The sequence below is a fragment of the Zootoca vivipara genome, chromosome 15 (assembly GCF_965207765.1).
Source record: "Zootoca vivipara chromosome 15, rZooViv2.hap1.1, whole genome shotgun sequence".
Classification (NCBI taxonomy): Eukaryota; Metazoa; Chordata; class Lepidosauria; order Squamata; family Lacertidae; genus Zootoca; species Zootoca vivipara.
In genome coordinates, this window is record NC_142598.1 from 16,606,749 (window position 1) to 16,620,968 (window position 14,220).

The window sequence follows — 14,220 nt, forward strand, 5'->3', positions numbered from 1 at the left end:
GGCTACACCTGTGGGCCAATTATATTGTGGATTGACTTCTGCCTGCAGCCTGATTGGCTGCTCCTACAGGCCAATCAGGTAGCAGATTCACTTCTGCCAGCCGCCTGATTGGCTGCTCCAGCAGGCCAATCAGGTTGCGGATTCACTTCCACCTGGAGTTGGATTGGGTAGCTCCCGCTGATTCTGAATCCTATTGTTCTAGGATTCAGCTCAGTACATAACAGGGGGAAACCCAGGATTAAGCACAAATTATTAATAAATATAAAAGAAAGGGGGATTTCCCCTGCCAGATTTGAAATAATACCAAGAGGCAGCCTGCCTCTCCTGGATCAGAGAATGGTTGTTAAGACAGAATATGGATTTATTAGATTTGGAAGGCTTCAATAACCATTATGGATGGCACGCCTATTTAGGGTATGATGAGGTTAAGATCCACAAAGGATTTTTGAATTATATAAGAAAACCGTTATATGTGGTATGGGCCAAATACAAAGATCTACCGGTACTTGAACCAAAAACACCCTGGTGCATATCACCCTTAGTGGCATTTGCAGTGAAGAAAAAAAAACATGAAAGGAAACTGGCCAACCTATATAGAGTATTGTTAGAAGAAGAGGAAAACCAGCTTAGATTAAAAAGTTTTGATGAAATTAGATCACATCTCTCAGACTGGCTCCAATACCATCAACTAAATGAGACATTCAAATCAGATAAAAGGAAGGGTTTTTGCTACAGAACCATCTAGATTAGAAAAAGAGTTGATTCAATCAAAAGAGAAAACCCTTAAAGGTATTTCTCCCCTTCTCCTTCTTATCCCCTCCCCAATACACTCTTAATTAGTTCTCAGTCTCTTAGTTTCTTGGTTGTTATCGTTCTTGTCTCAGTGGTTTTATAAAAGAGAGAGAGAGAGAGAGAGAAAAAAACCCTCTATAATTATTATTGTTATTATTATTATTATTATTCTAATTATATCCCACCCTCCCCGGCCAAAACCGGGCTCAGGGCGGCTAACATCAAAATATATAATACATTAAAACATAAAAACAATTTAAATACAGCTTAAAATTGGATTAAAATCAGGGGGAAATCAGTATAAACTTCTCCTTGAGGTCAAGGAGGAGGAGGTAAAATCTGTGATGGTCAAATGGCCCAAGACTTTGGATATAACATTCCAATGGAGTCTTGAGAAAGATTATGGAAGGAAGACTTAAGATTTATCGCGTGCTACATGCCCAGAGAGAATTTTATGAAGATGCTATATAGGTGGTATTTATCGCCTTCAAAACTAGCAAAAATGTATAGAACTCCTCAAAACGTTGTTGGAGATGTGGCAAGGCAGAAGGCACAATGTTACATATGTGGTGGAACTGTAGAAAAGTAAAGGAATTTTGGGAAACAGTTTACAACGAACTCAAAAAGATATTCAAGATTACCTTTGCAAAAAAAAACCTGAAGCCCTCCTTTTAAGCATAATAGACACGGATATACCAAAAAAGGTGAGGAACATATTTCTCTATGCCGCCATGGCAGCAAAAATTCTAATGGCTAGTAACTGTAAAGGAGACGTAACACCGACTAAACTGGAGTGGCAATCAAAATTGTTAAGAGTTTGCAGAATTAGCAAAAATGATGGAAAAATTAGGGACCGGACTGAACAAACATTTATGAGGGAATGGGACATGTATAGAAAGTATCTCAAGGAGCACTGCAAAGATCTGAACTTGTTGGCAGGCCTGGGGTGACTTCTGAAGGAAAGTAGGAAACCGTAGAAACTTAAGAGAACTAAGATGTATTATTAGTGATAAAGATAAGTGCGACAAACCAAAAAGTACTAAGGAACCATGATGGGGTGATGGGAAGTCGCCATAGAAGATATGTATTATGAAACTATTATAACTTTTGCAATGTGTTAAAGTGTTTTTGTTGACTGTTTTCTTTTTAGAATCAATAAAACAAAATATAAAAAAGAAAGAAAGAAACTGCTTTCCCTCTAATAAATAAAACAATTATATTTTCAAACTAGCTATACCCGGCCATGCGTTGCTGTGGCTCCATCAGGGCCCCCGTTTCCCAGGACAGACGCATGACGTAACGACACCCCTCCCTCTGTTGTCCCGGCAGATGACATCATGTTCCCCCCGCGTGACATCATCCTCCACCCCGAGCCCTCTCTCTCTTCCCCTCGCATACCATATGGACATGTTGGGGAGGGTCCCCCCAGTGGATTCCAGCAAATGAGGGGGCAGGAGGGCCAGCTGCAGGTCCTTAGAGAAGGTGGACATGTCGAGGGTGGTGGGGAGAGCTGAGGCACCGTCGGCGGAGGGAGAGGATCCCGCCCTCACTCTCCCAGAAGGAGCCGCCGGCCACCCGCTCCCAGGACCCTCTACCGCATTCCCCACGGCATCCTGGGAGTAAAGAATGTTCTATAGTGTCTGTTGCTTTGACGTCCAACAGATGGCGCTGTTTTTCCACAAAAATCATGTTTTTACCTGTCACAGGTGTGACATCTATATAATCTAAGTATCTGCAAACACTCGCATATTCGCATGCAGCGTTGTGTCAAAATTTCAAGGCAATCAGTCAAGCACTTTCGGAGGTTTTTGGTTATGTACAAACAGACATTTACATTTTTATTTATACAGTATAGATGAATAGTCAAGTTGCATTTTTAAAAATGAAAAATATGGATGGGCTTTTGAAGACTGAGAGAAGGAGAAAGGCATACAACGGCAACCTGTGTTCAAATCCTGAAGGAGCACATCTGTTTATTGTGGCACATGCCTGGAGGAAACCGGGGATTTTTTTTCCAGCTGGAGCTCACCGGAACTCAATTCTGGCACCTCTCAGTTGGGCACCATTGCCATTATAAGAGAACAACGGAGGTGTTCATGGTGAGCTCTGCCACCTCTTTTCCCAGAAAAATAGCACTGGAGGAAACCACTATACAGTCATACCTCAGTTTAAGTACGCCTCGGTTTGAGTATTTTCAGGTTAAGTACTCCACGGACCGTCTGGAACAGATTAATCCACTTTCCATTACTTTCAATGGGAAAGTTCGCTTCAGGTTAAGTACGCTTCAGGTTAAGTACAGACTTCCAGAACCAATTGTGTTTGTAAACTGAGGTACCACTGTAAATGGGAAGGGGAAGCCTATTTTAAAAGTACATGTGTACCCACCCCTACCATACAACAGTTCAGATCTTCCACAATGGAGCTTCCATTCACGCACCCACAAAAGCACCCACACTTCTTTAGCAAAGTCATTTTATTTCTACTATGCAAGGAAATCAGCTGGCTGCATGCCCTGTGTCCAAAAAACACAGTGTCCCAAGAAAAGCAGAACAAAGCGAACCATTTGGGTTTGCAGTAGCCTCTGCCAGAAAGACGTCGTCATGGTGGGTACACTCCTGAAACGTGTCCCTCCTAAGTGCTCACACCCAGCTCTTGGCAACGGAGCCTGTCGCCCTGTGACTCACTTGGCTTCTGCCCCTTTGATGGACGAAAGAGTCCTAGCCAGAGTTTCTGTTTCCTTGGCAAGCGGCCCCTTCCTCCTCCCACCTACCCTCCTAGCGGCAGCGGTGCACTTCCACCAGATGCAGGCATTGCCTGCACTTCACCGAGCAACACCAGCGGAATTTGCAGCTGCATCTTTCCACCACCTCGGCCTGAGCCGTGCGGAAGCCGCGGCCACAGCACAGCAGCTCGCAGCCATTCACAGCGGGGGAGGTCCTGTTGCACTGACGTCCTGTGGTGCCAAAGATCCCTCCTCGGGGGTCCCAGTTACAGAAATCCGGGCTGGCCACTAAGTAGACTAAGTCGTGAGTAGCGTAGGGCTTGAAGCGGGAGCTCTTGGGCACCAGCAGCTTTCGGGACCCCACACGTTTCAGGTGGACTTCGGTGGCACTTTCAAATTTCTCCTTCAGGAGGTTGCCCACTTGGTGAAACGGGGGCATGACCTTCCAGCACGTGCGAATCTCACAGGACCCCGACACCCCATGACACTTGCATTCCACCTTCATGTGGGACAGGATGGCCTAGAAAACAGAAGCAAAGATTCCAAGGGCACCTTCAGGTTTCATGTAGCAGAAGCTTCAGGAGCTAGAGCTGCATGAAGCAAACCCGCATGTGCTGGAAATTTTGTCCGTGTGTTTTGTTTTGTTTTCCTTCAAACGCTCACCATCAGCATGGAAAGAAAGTGCATTTGAAAATTATCAAGAGAGAGAGAAAACTTTGGTGAAGTTTTCTTGGATAAGGAGGGAGTTTTTTGCTGCATTTACCTAACTTTTGATGTGGCCAAAGGGTTTTGCAAGTGCTCTGTCTTTTTATAAAGAGTTTCTCTGGTGGCGTGCATTCTGCAGCCTTCCTAGGTGCCTGCACTTCCTTGAAACGTCATGATGTGCTCAGCTGCATTTTCCTTTAAGTGCAGGAAGTCAGAAAGGCTGTCTGCTTCCTGTGCGCCTGCAGCTGTCCATCATTGTCGGTTTTTAAAAGTGAAGTCAGCTTACTTTTAAAGTACAGTCGTACCTCGGAAGTCGAATGGAATCCGTTCCAGAAGTCCGTTCGACTTCCAAAAGGTTTGGAAACCAAAGCACGGCTTCTGATTGGCTGCAGGAGCTTCCTGCAGCCAATGAGAAGGCGTGGAAGCCGAAACGGACATTCGGGTTCCAAAGAATGTTCGCAAACCAAAACACTCACTTCTGGGTTTGCAGCATTCGGAAGCCAAAATGTTCAGGATCCAAGGTACGACTTTAATCTGTGCAGAAAGCTTTCTTTAAAAAGAAAAAAACCAGTAAAAAAAACAGTAAAAGGAAGAACTTTCCTTAAAAACAAAACCAGCTATTGTATCAATCTCAGGTGCTAGGTAGCTAGCCTTGTTTTTTATACATTCTTTAAAACCCAAAGGATGATGTCATGAGGTAACTCCTTCCATAAGTCCCCCCCCCCAGATATGGAAGCATGGGCAGGTGGGGGGTGCTGCAGAGCAGCAAATATATATTTAATGGAAATTATTGCACTGTTGACCACCTCGCAACAATATGAGCCCAAGCCTGAGTCCAACAATATTATTAAGAAATTTCAAACCACCCTGTACAAAGCAAAACAACAGAAGCTCTCTTACTGGAGAATAAAACTTTTAGAGAGTGGAAGATCAGATTTGGCAAAGCACTGAATTCAGCTGTGAATGTTTTATTGTAGAATCACTGTTTGCTTTTTTTTCTACAAAGTGCACACACAGTTTAGATCTAGTGCATATTTTCTGACCCCTGAAAAGTGTTTCTCCAGAAACTGCTTTCATTCTGAAAATAAAAGCTCATTGAAGGTGGATTCTGCATAAGTGTGAAAACTGATGCAAGTGGTCCCAGCAATGGAGGATGTTTCCACACGGGCCTAAGGATGTTGCTTCTGGGCATGTATAGCAAGATCACAATCAACACTTCCTCCTTCATTCATGTGCAGGGAGGGAAAGGCATGGATAACCTAATCAAGGGGAGAGTTTTCAACTGCATATCAAGAAATAACACCCACCTTTGTGTAGGGCAGGATCTGGAATCAACATAGACTGAAAGCAGCGTTGAGGATGAGCATAATTGTTTGGGATTGTTAATAGTTACACCTTTGTGCTACAAACAGGTACATGTGTAGGGGAGGCGAAAGCTTTACCAAAGCATTCCACACCCAAAAGGGTGAATTCCAGACTCCCCAAGTGTCCCTATTTTCCAGGGACAGTCCCAGGTTTACAGAAGCCGCCCCGGTTTCTGATTTGATCCCAGAATGTCCCGCTTTTCCATAGGATGTCCCTATTTTCATCAAAGAAATGTTATGTGACCCCCAAGCCAAGGAGATAAGATGCAACCATTAGAAGACATCTGAAGGCAGCCCTGTATGGGGAGAGATTTTTTAAAAAAATGTTTAATGTTTTATTGTCTTTTTATATACGGTATGTTGGAAGCCACCCAGAGTGGCCGAGGCAACACAGTCAGATGGGCAGGGTAGAATTATTATTATTATTATTATTGATTAGGACGTCTCTATTTCATTGGAGAAATGTTGGAGGGTATGGGACAGGAAGCTCCCGACCCACCTGAAATAGCAGCATGGATGAGCCCCGTCATGAGACTTACCTTTCTGCCTGCTTCATTGTTGTGCAAGTTCATTAGTACTCTGCTGGAGGAAGCGCCACGGTTCCGCTCCGTGGTGTCCACGAAAGCCTGGGAGAAGGCAATGCCATAGGACAAGTTGTCAGAGCAGCCTGACCACTGGAACCCTGTTGGGTTGGGGAAGAAGAGGGAACAGAGTTCTGTACAGCCAGTACTAAAATGCATGTTCAACATTCCGCAACCGGAGCGCCTGAACTCTGCAACATGCACAAGTCAGACAAATTTGCAGGGGCTTTTAAATTTTATTTTCCAAAATGTATTTGTTCCATTTTTTTTCTAGTACAGTTGTACCTTGGTCTTTGAACAGCTTAGTTCTCGAACGTTTTGGCTCCCGAATGCCGCAAACCCAGAAGTGAGTGCTTTGGTTTTCAAACGTTTTGGAAGTCGAACAGACTTCTGGAACACAGGGGCGTAGCAAGGTGTGTGTGTTGGGGGCGTTCCACCCTGGGTGCCACCCTGGAGGGGGTGACACTCAGCGCCCCCCCCCCCGCGACTCCCAAGCCAAGCCCAGAAAAAGGCTTCGCTCAGTGCGGTGGCGACTGGCTTGGGAGGCGTGCTTTGCTTTGCTACCGCTCTTGTGTCCCGTCCGTATGGGATGCCGCCCGTGCGGCAGCCTATATGGCCACCATGCACAAGCAGCAGCCCGTATGGACTGCACATGTGTGGCACCCCATATGGAGTGTGCATGAGCGGGATGATGCACATGTGCAGTCCATACAGGGTGCCGCACAGGCGCTGCACCGGGTACTGTCTGGGCTTGGTACGCCAGTGCTGGAACAGATTCCATTCAACTTCCAAGGTATGACTGTAGAGGAGAATTGAAGGAAGCTGCTTAGGACACCAAAGTCTTAGCCTCTAACCACTAAAAGTGTCGTCCGACAACCCCATGGGCTTCTGAGGTTCAATCTAGGAGGTCTTATACACACGCACAGTCCCAGTCCTATTTTTTTGCAACTAGAAGTCCCAGCAACTTCCTTAAAACCAAAATAAGCAGATTCTTATGAGGCATGTAATGCATAGCTGCCAAGTACCCCGTTTTCCCTGGGAAACCCCCATTTTTACTTACCTTTTCCCGGTGGTCCCCTGTATCACTTCGTCTCCCGTTTTTCTCCGTTATTTTCTCCTGCCGGCGGCCATTTTTTTCTGATTTACCCTTCTATGGGCACAAAAAATGGCCGCCGCCGGCTTCAAAAGTCACATCTACGCATGACCGGAAGTGCGTAGACGCGACTTCTGGTGTCGGCAGCGGCCATTTTGGGTGCCCATAGATGGGCGGGGCGACACCAGAAGTTGTGTCGACACACTACCGGTCATGCGTAGAAACTACTATTGAAGCCGCTGGCAGCCATTTTGGGTGCCCATAGAAGGGCAAAGCGACACCGGAAGTTACGTCGACGCAACTTCCGGTGTCACACGGCTGCCGGTCCCGGATTCTGCAGTCCGGGAGGTAAGATGTAATGCACTTTTCTGTGCTTCTGCAGAAATTAATCACAGCAGCAGTTCCTCCTACTCCTAAGGACAAGAAAAAAATCAGGGTGCCTATGGTCCAATAGGAGCCTCTCCCTTTATTCTTCCAGTCAAAGCTAATCACTCTTCCCTTACTCTTCCACATACCTAGGAAAACCAGAGTGATTCCGTTCTGAAACTGACATTTCCCCTTGCTCATATTACTCATGCTCTCCTGCATAGACCGGGGCATGATTTCTAGTTCACGCCAGCTGTATATCTCCTTACCTTCAGGGCTGACTCCTCTGACCTTGCGATCACACCCACACTTTTCCAGTTCGCCGCGGCTACAGGCTCGGGTCACAGCAAATGCGATCCCGGCTGAAGAGACAGCATGAACAAAGGCCGATTCTCGAGTGCCTGCAGCAAAGAATGTATTAGCAGAAGTGCTGATGAGAGGTGGCTTAGAGGGCTCAAGCCCCAGGCCCTACCCCTTTCTTAAAGCATTTTTGAGTGCTGACTTTGCAAATGGGAGGGGGACAGGGGGGCACTGCAAAGCAGAGGGCTGGTGATACCCCACCCACCTTCTTAAATTCAAAGAGGCATCCCTACAAATAAATTAGCCTATACAAATGTGTGTTGTGGTGGGGCTTCTACCCTGAGTCTTTGCAGTGCCTAGCAAGGCCTCTGAATGTATGAGAATGTGTGTGGTTTTTGTATATAGAGAGTGCACCCTTTAGAGCCAGTGTGGTGTAGTGGTTAAGAGCGGTAGACTTGTAATCTGGGGAACCCGGTTTGCGTTTCCGCTCCTCCACATGCAGCTGCTGGGTGACCTTGGGCTAGTCACACTTCTCTGAAGTCTCTCAGCCCCACTCACCTCACAGAGTGTTTGTTGTGGGGGAGGAAGGGAAAGGAGAATGTTAGCCGCTTTGAGACTCCTTTGGGTAGTGATAAAGCGGGATATCAAATCCAAACTCTTCTTCTTATTTTCTCCATTCTAGGTGAATGGTTGCCATTTATTTGGAGTGAGGAGCCAAACACTGCACTTGGGAAGTAGAGGGAAGTGAGGGGCAGGTTGGGCTTGTCAACCTGGGAAGAGGTAGCCCATCTAGGAGAAGGAAAGCTCTGATCCTAAACCAGGGGTCAGCAAACTTTTTCAGCAGGGGGCCGGTCCACTGTCCCTCAGACCTTGTGGGGGGCCGGACTATTTTTTTGGGGGGGGGGATGAATGAATTCCTATGCCCCACAAATAACCCAGAGATGCATTTTAAATAAAAGGACACATTCTACTCATGTAAAAACATGCTGATTCCTAGACCATCCGTGGGCCGGATTGAGAAGGCAATTGGGCCGCATCCGGCCCCCGGGCCTTAGTTTGGGAACCCCTGTCCTAAACCTCCGCTACCTTGTGGGATATCTTTGGGAGAAGAAAAACCCTACACAAATCCAGAGTGGCATCTCTAAGATGTAGATCTTGCAAGTAAGAGGTCTTGGAATAAACATTCTACATGCCTTGTATGCCTCTTTCTGGCAACTCCTGCAGCCAAGCTCTGCTTTCTACGTATTGCTCTACTTTCCTTTGGACCCCATCAGCAAGGCTGAGGGGGGTGGGTCTGGTTGTCTGGGCAGCCCTGGACCTCCATACATACTGTATACATACAGCAAAGTACACATACATACATACATACATACATACATACATACATACATACATACATACTGCCCAGGCTAATGCAAAAGTTTGGCTTCACCCCCAGTGGAGGTGCAATCCATGGTCTCTCAAGACAGACGCCAGCAGCACAGGCAAAGCCCATTCCTTTAGTGGCAGGTCCCACGCTTTTTGAGGGGTGTGTGTGGATTTGCAGACCCTCCAATTGTCGCTATTTTCCTGGGGTGTCCCTGATTTAGAGAAGCCATCCTGGTTTCTGATTTGATCCACGAATGTCCTGCTTTTCCTTAGGACATCCCTATTTTCATTGGAGAAATGTTGGAGGGTACGGAGTTATCTGCCCTGAGCCGCCCGAAGGCAATCCTGTATAGGGAAGTTCTTTGTTTAATGTTTTATTGTGTTTTTATATGTGTTGGAAGCTGCCCAGACTGACTGGGGCAACCCAAGAAGATGTGTGGGATCTAAATAGTAAAATTATCATCATGGAATGGGACGTCCCTATTTTTCATCGGATAAATGTTGGAGGGTATGGACTTGTGTGTGCATGCAATGTTCATTCTTATAGAGATATGCAGTGTACTCACACCCAAAAGGCCTTTGCAGTATGAAACCTTATCTTAAATAGGTATTTCACTAGTGTCTGTTGGGTGGAATCCTCGCCCCAAATTTCATCCAGCCTTTCTTCACTGTCAAGACACAAGAGCATCACTGAGCCACTGAATAATCTAAATTCAGAGGTAGTTGAGGAATCCAAGCAGAAAGACGACATCCATGACAGAAAGATTGTGCTAGTGTTTATTCCAAGACCTCTTACTTGCAAGATCTCCCTTCTCAGCGAGGCCTTTTTGGATAAATGCTGAGGAAAGATCTACACACGAAGCTTTCCCCTCATCATTTCTCTTTGCTCCTGCTCTAGTTATATGGCTTAGTCTGGTTGCTGTAGAAAGTTGGGCAGGTACCAAGTTCCTTATATTAAGTACTGCATAACAGCATAGCAACCAAGTTCCCTTACCAGAAATATTAAACTCTGGAGTCCTGCTGTGGTACAGCGGTACTTCGGTATTCAAGCATCTCAGAAACAAATCGTTTCGGTTTTCAAACCCAGAAAACCCAGAAGTAAATGCTCCCGTTTTTGAATGTGCCTTGGAAGTCAAACAGCTTCCGCTGCGCTTTTTCCAATTTTCTCCATTGACTTTGCCGACCGCCCTTTGTGCCTCGGTTGTTGAACGTTTTGGAAGTTGAACAGTCTACCGGAACAGGTTAGGTTCGACAACCGAGGTACCACTGTGTGCCAATTTAGTTTAGATTCTATATTGGGTTAGGGTTCCATTTGCTGTTACTATAAGAACCCAAGCTGATACTAAGAATATGTGGTTTAGATGGGAGTGGTGTAGTGGTTAGAGTGTTGGACTAGAACTAGATCAGAGTTCAAATCCCCATGCATTCATGAAGTGTGCCGTGTGACCTTGGGCCAGTGGAGCTGCGTTCACACCATACATTTAAATCACATGGCATCCCTCAAAGAATCCTGGGCACTGTAGTTTAACCCCTCCCAGAGTCACAATTCTCAGCCTCCTTAACCAACCACAGTTCCCAGAATTCTTTGTGGGGAAGTCATGTGCTTTAAATGTATGGTGCTTGCAAAGCCGTAGTCTTTCAAGCTAACCTGATTCATGGGCTTGCTGTGAGGGGGGGGGAATGGAGGGGCAGGGAGAACAATGTGCCTCATCTTGAGTCCCTTGGAGGAAAGATGGAATACAAGTGTATTGATTGATTGATTGATTGATTGATTGATTGACTGACTGAGTGGTATGCCCTAGTCATGTTATTAATGAAGTCTGACCTTGCAGAATAACTTTCCCGAAAACCTGCAGTCCCTGCAGGGTGGAGCAGTTCCAGGGGCGGTTGCGAAACTGGTGCTGGCACTCTTTGAGGGCCACCTCAGCGCCATGCTTTACCGAGTCCATGGCTTCCACTTGGCGGTGGCATATCCTCACTTGCTCCTGTGACAAACCCTTCAAGCTTTCGCAGGCGCTGGGGTCCCTCACAAGCCCTCGGAGGGACGGCTGTTTGGCCAGGTATCTATGCAAAAGGAAGGGTGGTGAGGGGGAAGCATTTGAGACAAGATTGTTAAACACTTTTGGAAAAGGGGAATCAGTCCCCTCGCCCATGTCATCATGACCCAGCTGCATTTTTCTTGCAGGTGGCAGCCTTTCTGCATTCCTGCACGATTCCCCCCCTAGTCAGAACTGGCTACTATGCAACAGAATACAGTGGTACCTCGGGTTACAAACACCTCGGATTACTAACACTTTGGGTTACAGACTCCGTTAACCGGGAAGTAATACCTCGGGTTAAGAACTTTACCTCAGGATGAGAACAGAAATCACCCCACGGCGGCAGTGGGAGGCCCCATTAGCTAAAGTGGTACCTCAGGTTAAGAACGGTTTCAGGTTAAGAACGGACCTCCGGAATGAATTAAGTTCGTAACCAGAGGTACCACTGTAGCTGGAGCAAAGTGAAGTCATCTGCCTCAAGCCCTCTGACTGCAGTTCTCCTTTGGAGCATGTCCCTCTCACTTTCCTGTGAATTCATCCCACAGGAAGTATTGTCCACCAACCCCATCCCTTCCTCTAAAATCCTTTTGCGAAGTTTTGGCAAGTGGCAAGCCAAGTAGCTCAGTCGGTAAGAGTACAAGGCTCTTAATCTCAGGGCTGAGTCCCATGTTGAGCAAAAGACCCCTGCATCACAGGGGGTTGGGCTAGATGACCCCCCGGGTCCCTTCCTACTGTACCATTCTGTGGTTCTAGGGTTTACTTACAGCCAAGTTACAGCGAGGGCATGATGCACCAAAGCCAGCACTGAGCACAGGTAGACACTTTCCATCTTGCTACTTTGCCAGATACTTAACTCTCGCTCTTCTTTGCCTTCCTTCCCCAGTTCTGCTGAAGGCTTACTCCAAAAGCTGTCTGGCAGCTGGGCGGGAAGCAAATATTCCAGCCCGCTTGGAAACCATGTTAGCTCCTCCTGTTCATCCACGCTGACATCTTACATACTGAGAGGCATTCAATCCAGGGTTCTCAGCCAGCGGCTCTTATCGGCTCACCCACTGATTCACATATCTGGACCACAACGCCACGAATTTTTAAAGTGGGTTCTCATAAGCCCATGTTTTATATTTTCTCACAAACTCTTCCTTCTTCAACCTCAGAGGCTCACGCCACAAACCATGCAAGATCATTACAGGGCAGAGTTCCCAACTCAACCGAGCTCCTCGGCACTTCAAAATCCTGCTGGCATTAGATGGTAGTCGCTCAGTGACCCGGCTAGGGAATCGCAATCCTCCTTTCCGCTTGGCTCAGCTGCTCAGCTCTTCCTCCATCAACCCACCAGTCCGATTAAGCACTCAAGCAAGACCCCCCAGCGCTGGTTCTCAGGAAGGGGAGCCTGGGCTGGTGAGAGACTTGGCTGTCCTGCTTGGCTCCCTTGCGGATGTGCAGATGTATTGGAGATGCCTCTTTTTCTATCCTACGGCCCTCATGGTGACAGCAAACACAGACAGCTCTGCCTGCTGCTGGCCAGGCCCTTTCGCTCTTTCCCTGCTGGTGATGTTGCAGCCCCTCCTAAAACGTTTGGACACAGAGGCAGCTGTGTGGGAGACAAACGGTGACACTTCAACTAAAGCCGGCCCTAGTTTATGGGAATAGCTTATTTCACACTGGGTCAATTTGCTTTCCTCCTAGTCAAAGACTGGGAAGTCTATAGAAACTGGGCAGAATTTAAACTCTTTAAGTTGGGTAGGGAGAATCTCGACAGAAATAAATTCCCTTCAGAAATCGCTGCTGTTCCTTCTGAGGAACTCGAGAGAAGCTGAACTCTTGTATTGTCAGTTGCAAGAGGACACTCGCAAGAGACAAGGCAGATATTATCTGCCTTTTAAAGATAGTGCATGCGCTCTTCTCCCTCACCCACCACACGCCACCCCAGCACATGACACGGGTGACAAAACTTCTTGTTTTTTTCTTGTGCATTTGACTGTGCCTTCACAACAACGTCGCTAAATGTGTGAGAGGCAAGAGAGCCTCCTCATCCCTGATACAATAGTTGTGAGCGAGGTTCATTTTAAAACGAGGAGGTTTTACTTTGGCCCCCATCTACACTATACGTTTAAAGCGGTATGATGGCACGTTAAACTGTCATGGCTCCTCCCAAAGAATCCTGGGAAATGTGGTTTGTGAAAGGTGCTGAGAGTTGTCAGGAGACCTCTGTTCCCTTAAGAGCTATAATAATAATAATAATAATAATAATAATAATAATAATAATAATAATATACCCCGCCCATCTGGCTGGGTTTCCCCAGCCACTCTGGGCGGCTTCCAACAGAAATGAAATGAAATAATCTATTAAACATTAAAAGCCTCCCTAAACAGGGCTGCCTTCAGATGTCTTCTAAAAATCTGGTAGCTGCTTTCCTCTTTGACATCGGATGGGAGGGCGTTCCACAGGGCTACAATTCTCAGAGTGGTTTAAGTGTTACTCCATCTTCTCAGGGGACTCCCCTGTAAGGGGAATAGTGGTCTTCTAACCGCTCTCTTGCAGACTTAAAAAACTACAGTTCCCAGGATTCTTTGGGGGAAGCCATGAGTGTTTAAAGGGGTGTGATACTGCTTTAGATGTATAGTGCAGCTGAGGCCCATGTCAAGGCAAGCTATCTTAGTTCTAACAACTACAAGAAGTTACAAGAACAATATAAAAAACGTTCATCTTCAACCAGGCCTTTGGCTGATGTCCTTTTAAATTTGTTTGTGGGAAGGAGGGTTATGGGTTTGTTTTGTTGTTTTTATTGTGTATTTTTTTGTTTTTATATTGTGATTTTATGCTGTGAACCACCCTGAGATCTTCAGATCAAGGGTGGTATACAAATTTAATAAATAATAATAAATAAAT

The 14,220-nt window shown here is 46.4% G+C and overlaps 1 protein-coding gene across 1 annotated transcript; it reads right to left on the reverse strand.

Annotated features, from left to right (window-relative positions):
* Window positions 1-3,250: 3,250 nt before the first annotated feature.
* Window positions 3,251-12,289, reverse strand: LOC118075300 (protein Wnt-4). Its single transcript, XM_088658935.1, has 6 exons — window positions 12,231-12,289; window positions 11,117-11,355; window positions 9,908-9,959; window positions 7,893-8,053; window positions 6,123-6,265; window positions 3,251-4,034 (listed from the first exon to the last, which is right to left on the reverse strand). Exons 1-6 carry the CDS (start codon window positions 12,287-12,289, stop codon window positions 3,567-3,569), a joined length of 1,122 nt encoding a protein of 373 aa, XP_088515061.1. The 3' UTR covers window positions 3,251-3,566.
* Window positions 12,290-14,220: the final 1,931 nt, after the last annotated feature.

Coding starts and splice junctions, on each gene's coding strand:
- LOC118075300 (XM_088658935.1), bottom strand. CDS start 12,289: ATGGTTTCCAAGCGGGCTGGAATATTTGCTTCCCGCCCAGCTGCCAGA. Junction 8,054..9,907: donor ATTCCACCCAACAGACACTA/GTGAAATACCTA, acceptor ACCTCTCATCAG/CACTTCTGCTAATACATTCT. Junction 6,266..7,892: donor CAGAGGAGTCAGCCCTGAAG/GTAAGGAGATAT, acceptor CCAACCCAACAG/GGTTCCAGTGGTCAGGCTGC.